Here is a 7281-nt window from a genome sequence, read left to right as displayed (position 1 = left end):
AGTGCTGGCAAACACACGGCAAGTGTCCTGCCTTATGCCATAAATGCCAGACTCATAAACCTCAAGGAGTAGACCCCTCTGGATACTGTTCAGGATGCGATTGGTGTACTCAATCTGGTAGAAAGACGGTTGTGGTTAGTTAGAAAATGACTGTGAGCCGTCTTTGTGTTTGGCCGAAAAGTATTTGGACGTTGTGTTGATGGTGTTTAGTTTGCCTACTGCTATTTCCACCACCAAAACATATTTGGAATAAAACAACATTGAAGTGTGTAGACTTTTAGGTTTAATTCAAGAGGTTTCACAAATGTGGCCTTTGCATTTTAGGAATTAGTCATTTTTATGTAGAATGCATCCATTTTCCACGGTTCAAATGTGTTTTCACATAATTGGAACAGAATTCCAATAGTCAATCATGCATAAGAAAGCACCTGTAACTTTTGTTATGCCTCACTTTTGTTTTGTTTTTTTACTACCACTGATTGTTCTTTAATTTGATTTACTACATAGTAAAATTGCTGCTAATTACCAACTCAATCCCTGATATTAATTTGAGACGTGTATCCCATTTGTTGATGTTGGACAAAAAAATGGATGATATCTGACCAGTTGTGCTCATAGTTGTTCGAATACTTCTGAGCCATGGAAAATAGAGGCATTCTATATAAAATGGTTGCTGGCCAGTTGCCACAGCCCAAAATTTACCTTGATCGGTTTATTTATTTTTTACATGATGATACACTGTTTTAGACTATAGTATAATACTGTGGATCCATGACCTTACTTTTTCCCTGTTCCAAGTTGAAATTTGGCAATCAAGTTTGAGGCTACAGTTGAATCGCGTTGATTGTTTTATTTCAAATTTGCTGCAAGAATCTAAATAACTTACTGCTAGTGACTCGTCCAGTATTCTATGAACTATTATATTGAATAAAATCAGTTCTGCTGCCACAGGCCAATTTCAGACAAGGTCTGTTGAATGTTGCAAGGCACCTGTTTGTGGTCCAGCAGGCCTTCAGTGGTGGGGAAGCACAGAGGATAGGAGTTTTTCTCACAGGCCTCTTGGAGGTAGTGGAGTTGGAGACGAGCTGTGTTTACTGTAGTCTTTAACATTTGTCTTTTTCTGTAGTGGATGGAGACCTCCAAGTCAATACTCCAATACGGAGGCAAATACGGATTTACTGGGAAAAGAAAAGTCAAAGTCATGGCTGAAAGAACAAGATCATGTTTAGGATACACGTGAGTGGCTAAAATGAGTTTCCTCTGGAGGGCTTCCAAGAGATTGGGGAGTTCCATTATAGTACTTTCCATCAATGTACAGTACTGTAGTCTTTTCCCCACAGAGCAAACTCAAACGTGACTTTTTAGGAACTTTTGTCTGAAATGTCTTCTTTAATTGTGAGGCTTTAGTGTTTACCTTCACAAAATGAAGGAAATGCTCACCTTGTAAAAGATCAGTGGTGTTCTCAGACCAGTTTCCCTGGACAGTTGGATGCTGGAAATATTCTGTTAAGCGCCCATCCAAGAGAGGAAATTAAAATTTTAGTGAATAACATAAGACGGAGAAGTGTTATTTTAAGTAAATGGGATGTACCTGATGGTTGGCTGCCACGGTCTAAGGCCATAGAATTATGAGCAAATTGTTGCTGTTTGGACAGGGAAAACGACATTGAAGTATTATTACAGCACTCCAGAACACACATTAGCACAGATATCATTTTGATCATGACCAGTATGTCAGTTATATTGAAGGTGGAAATGCACCTCTGGGGGAGCCCTGTAGAGGTCTACAATCATGTCAGACTCCTCTAATGGATTTTGTATACTTTCCTCTGGGCCTACAAATGAATGAGAAAAAAAACAACAAATAAAGTTAGTCAATTTACTTTGACAATTGAAGATCTGGATAAAGTCGAACCCGTCTTACTCTTAGTGTTGATAATCTCATAGATTTTATGAGGGTCTGCAGTCTTGGAGTTATCTTCAATCGGTTTGAAGCGCAGTGGGTGGTTGTTCAGGTTACAGCGAAAGTTTGTTTTCCATCTGGCCTTATTATTCGGGAATGCACTGATTTTACCACTGACAACTGCCCAGTCCTGTGAACCATCCAGTCACATCTTAAGTGGAATACAGTGAATTGAACTGTCATTCAGTTTTACAATTATCAGCTCTGCATATCAATGTAAATATATAGTCTAGATCAGGGATGAACTGATAAGTCGCATACAACTAGTAAAAAATGAAAATAATTTGTATTCTGGCGACCAAGTTCCCACAAAGAACATGTATTACAGTATTGGGAAATGTGAGGAAATTGTACTCATTTGCGCTCTGGTCACTAATTACGCTGTAAACAAACAAAGTGCAGCTCAGCCTCTGTCTAGTGGACATCATAGCTAGCAATATGTTTTTGGTGGTAAGTCAAAACTTTTTTTCAAATGGTGTTTAAAGATGTAACATGCACATGCATTTTGTGAGGATCTTTTGAAGCAAACCAAAAAATGCTTTTAAATTATTTTTCCTAACTTACCTACAAATGGGTTGCAACTTTACAACATGGAGATGCAGGTAGCTCCCGTAGTTTTTGAGTCAATTTGGCATTTTGAATATGTGTTGATATTTGAACCATTTTCATATAGGCTACTTTTGTTCGCTTTTACTTGGCCAAAATTATGCAGTACCCTTTTCAAAACATACCTGTCAAATCCAGTGTTCTCATTGTATAATATGGTTAGAATTTTCTAGATTGTGTTTTTTGGATTGTGCCAGACTGCCAATAAAATAACTCTTTTATTTTGATAGGGTTTGGAATATATGTTATGTTTAAAAAAAACAAATGCCAAAAAATGCCAAATATTGAACAGGTCTCTTTTTTTTGTCACATTCACATTTCCAACAAATTGACTTTAAAATGGTTAAACTCCAAATTTAGACTTAAAGCTGCTCTTTGTAACGATTTGCCCAAAAATATCTTTACAATAGCCTTTTTATTTGACTATTTATGACTCAAACATCTTCCAATTAGTAGATTAACACCTTAGCTGTTCACAATGGGTACTCCTGCAAGCCTCTGCCAATAGTTTTCAGACTGGATTTGGATTTGAATTTCCCACCCTCTGTCTGCGGATATGACGTCACGTCCGCATTCTGTACGTGAAGAAGTGTGTTTGCAGTTTAATTTTTCATCAACAGGTGGCAGTAGTGATTCAAAATTGAATTTTCTGCACTCAGCTTTAACTGTATTGGACAAACGAAGCTTCATGAAGCACTTGATATTATTTTACTCCTCTAGAGGGCACTCTTGGTTTAAAGATGCAGTGGAAATGTAATCAACTTCCATAGCACTAGCCTTTATCTTTTTAATGGGAGCACCATCTAGAGGAGTTAAAAAATACATCACAAGTGCTTCATGAAGCTTCATTTTCCCATCACTACGTAACTACATTTAGCGGTAAAAAAAAAACAATGCACTATTTTAACACAATTTGAAACCTAATTTAAATATTGAACTGTAGAATGTGGCAAACAAGTGTGCCAGCCTAGAAACATGTGACAACTTGACCTACATGAAATATTTTCGTGTCGACATCACTGCAGTCCCTTTTGGAGTTGTGTTTCCAGGGAATTCGGATCTTGTTTGGAGCCACGTAGCGCAGACCTTCATGTCGACCCGCCTGCACTTGCTCTATGAGCCAGCTGGCAAACGGTGGCTTGTTAGGGCTGTAATGAAACATGTTGGATTAGCCATCACTCTTGTTTTGCGGACACTCACAAGAATTGGGAGACTATCAGCTGAGTAATAACTGAGTAATCCGACACTGGAAACTTTAAAGGGAACCAAACTACCACACGATCACATGTTGTCCGCCTGCAAGCAAAAGAGATTAAGATAGAGAAAATCTTACCATTGCATTTCTTGGCACTTGTTCCTTCCTTTACCAGGAGTTAAATCTGATTCTTTCTGGCACTGAATGAGATTTTATACACGCACTCACACACCGCATCACGTGCTTCCCCCTAAGTGGGAGGGCACCACTTCCTGTTGTATTTCCTGCTTGAGAAGGTGTGTAGGAGGTGGCTTCAGGTGCATAAATTAAGCAAACCGGTGTTTTTTTCTTTTTGCCTAAATCGACGTGTACATTCGGTATTGGGTGAAAATGAAAGTTGTCTAGGAATTATGTCATCGCTTGTCTTGTATCATCCTTCCGTTGTATTTCATCAGTGATTTCAACCAACTGAAGCCCTGAGACCAAACATACTATATTCCAAATATTTTCTTAATCCCCTGATGGATGATTAGGTGCTAGTTATGAGTTTATTGCACAATTTGCGATTTTTGTCTTTGTTTTGCTTTGCTTGCCCCAGTGGTCGACTGCTGTCAGGTCCACTGGAAGCAAATTGGGGTGCAGTGTCTTGCTCAAGGACACTTCAACATGATCACCAGGGATGGAGATGGCCGCTCTACCACTGAGCCATGCCAAGATGATTCACTGCTCTGTGATAATGCCGTGCAAATGAAAGCTAATAGGTCTGTGCATATATTTTTGTGGCTGAAACTAAAGTGTGAACGAGACCCATCATGTGACAGGAAATATCGTCCACCTGCCCTTGCTTTTAATTGAGGTTGCTCATCAAAATACTCAATAAGAAATTACTCATAGATTTCGAGTTAAATACGTCATCTCTAAATGAGGTGTCATAAATCCACACCGAGGGACTTTTGGCGTCAGGACCCTGCAGGTGTGCTATTGTATTCTGTGTAAGTGACTATTAATAACTGGTGGGGCGCACACCAGCTTCCTGTCGTATTTAATCTTCAAAACCACCCACCCAACGGAGCTTCTCTATTTATAGCGCCACAGTGTTTCCATACCTGAGTGAACTGCAAAACTGGAGGATCAAGTCAGTTTTCACCTTGTGTTTGCCATTTTCTATCCACACTCACCCAACAGTCCAACATTTTTTGGCCCGAATATTTCCTGAAGCTTTTTTTCCCTCTTCTTTAGAATCATACACAATTGAGTCAGTAATACAGAAGTGATGCATACACAATGTGGACACTTCCCCATTCCAGCTACGTGGACTCCTTTTGAGGTTTCATGGCAAAAGAGAGAGGATCATGTTGCATGTTACAATGGCACTAAGAAGATCAGCTTGTTGTGAGATCCGATAGGGATCTGTCTATAAAATGTTCTAAATAAAAATAGAATATGCACTTTAAGCGTATAAATGAGTGTTGTTTTTTTATAGGTGCAATGACGTGGCATTTGAGTTATTTGAAAATAGAGAAAGTAGACAGCAAAAAAAAAAGATACTTGCGGCACTAATTAGGAATTGAACATTTAAAGGTCTTGTAAAATGCATTCAGAGGTTTGTTTCAGAACACGTGATACATGTTTGAAGAGAATTGCTGAAAAGCTGCCAAGACATGATTATATATAATAGCTTGCTTGTGCAGTACCTTTGACCATATTTTGTCTTTAAGATTCTTACAATCTTCGCTGACCTGTCAGGACCTTTGAAATTCCACTTTGCATCTACTGTATTGTCTTGTATTTTCTAATGGGGTTTTCTTAGTTTATTTGTGGACTCCTGTGTTCATGATCTTATGCGGAATTATTTTTTTTGTTTCATGGCTTCCTGTGTTGTGACTCCTTCCCTTCCCTTGTGCGTTCCTCGTCAGTGTCATTTTGTAGGTTGGGCTTCATAAAATTGGAGTCACAAATGCCCGATGAGGAAAAAGTGCAATGAATGAAACACTCATTTGTCACAACCTGTTCTAAGTGGGAAATGCTGATATTTGTCTTTATATCCTCTGTGAGAAGTAATTTAAGCTGCCCAAAAACATCTTGTCTTCGTTGTCAACTCACTCACTAGAATATCAAAGTATGTCCAGCATCAAGTTGATCAGCAGTCGTCAGACGTGTTTGATGACATTCCAAACTGCTGCTGCAAAGTAAGAAATTTCCCCACTTGGAACTTCCAAATGTCCAAGCGTTTTGTAGCTTTGAGCTTGGACCTTGAATGATCTAAAACGGATGTCAAACTCATATTAGCTCAAGGGCCGCATAGAAGAAAATAAAGTGGGCCGGATCGGTAAATTAATGGTATATAACTTAAAAACAATTGCCGTCAATTATAAGCGGATTTTTGCCATTTGTGGGCCAGCCCTAAATTATGGAGCTCAACTTTAATCATATAGTTAAAAAAATTTAATAATAACATGAACGTGTTAAATTTACCAGTTTTGCAGACATATTATTCCCAAACTGCGTTGTGTGGCGCAGTTAATAAAATTATAAGGACGTTAATCCTTGTCATATGTATTTGTGTTACCAGTCATTGAATTTGTGTCGTATTTAACACATTTATGTCGGTCTATGATTATTTTTTTTTTTAAACAAACGTAAATTAGGTTGTGTGTAAAATAATGGCATCCAAGACTATTAATACCATGTACAAGTTGCTCATCTGAGGACTGCATGTGAAATTACAAATTAATATGTTTTTATTGTGGCCGGCTGATTAATTGGTCCGATATTACAAAAAAATAAAATAAAATAACTTCACAAAATCGTCTCGCGGGCCAGATTAAACTCCTTTGCGGGCCTAATCCGGCCCGTGGGCCGTATGTTTGACACCACTGATCTAAGAAGATGTAAAATTGTCCCTACTACCTCGTGGTACTGTGGGATGTCATAACAGCCTGCTGATATTTGTATTGATGTTGAGATTTGTTGTGTGTTGATTTCTTGTACTGACTTGCTTCATTTGAGTTTCACTTGTCATGGTGGTTCCCTCATGTGTCCACACTTGTCCTTGGTTTCTGCTCATGGTAGGTTTGCCTGTTGAAGAAGATTCTACGCCCACGTGCTCAGCAACAATCCTCTGCTATAATTTAAAAACTTCAATATTTACTTCCAGCCTTCCAAAGTGCTATTATTAATGATTATTACTATAAACTATAAAGATGATTTTTCTCATTTCAATCTTAATGGCTTATGGAAACTTTGATATTACTGCCATTATTGTTGCCTCATCCAAACCTAATGACAATTTACTCGGCACCTTTGTAACCGTGAATATGATACAACAATGTAAAAGGGGAACCCCCCCCCCCCCCCCCTCACTGTAATGTGTCTTACTGTATTGTTGTCCTTCCTTCAACGTTCCCTCCTGTTTACGCTCTCTCACGCCTACGCTCTCACACACCTCTCTCATTCTTCCTCCCCCTTTAACAGCATGTCACGCACAGCTGTTGTTTGAAACTTTGAGCGATGCCAT

The 7281-nt window shown here is 38.7% G+C and overlaps 1 protein-coding gene across 2 annotated transcripts in view; it reads right to left on the bottom strand.

Moving 5' to 3' along the window:
* irf7 (interferon regulatory factor 7) overlaps positions 1-4014 on the bottom strand; it is a 4586-nt gene extending 572 nt beyond the window's left edge. Inside the window, exons 1-8 of one of the 2 annotated variants that reach the window (XM_086074107.1) lie at positions 3903-4014; positions 3564-3717; positions 1925-2093; positions 1762-1835; positions 1592-1643; positions 1441-1503; positions 991-1178; positions 1-114 (exon numbers count right to left, since the gene is read on the bottom strand). The exon at positions 1-114 is cut by the window's left edge and continues 88 nt beyond it. In XM_086074107.1, the coding sequence (XP_085930233.1) occupies positions 1-114; positions 991-1178; positions 1441-1503; positions 1592-1643; positions 1762-1835; positions 1925-2093; positions 3564-3717; positions 3903-3910 (822 nt within the window). In that variant the 5' untranslated portion in view covers positions 3911-4014. Of the gene's footprint in view, positions 115-990; positions 1179-1440; positions 1504-1591; positions 1644-1761; positions 1836-1924; positions 2094-3563; positions 3747-3902 lie in introns of those variants that run through there. The other variant, XM_086074106.1, reaches the window with a different exon arrangement.
* Positions 4015-7281: the final 3267 nt, after the last annotated feature.

The sequence above is a fragment of the Leptonotus elevatus genome, chromosome 4 (assembly GCF_054856555.1).
Source record: "Leptonotus elevatus isolate MCC_2025b chromosome 4, RoL_Lele_1.0, whole genome shotgun sequence".
Taxonomy (NCBI): Eukaryota; Metazoa; Chordata; class Actinopteri; order Syngnathiformes; family Syngnathidae; genus Leptonotus; species Leptonotus elevatus.
Note: the sequence above shows the minus strand (reverse complement) of the source record. Positions and strands in the feature narration are given on the sequence as shown.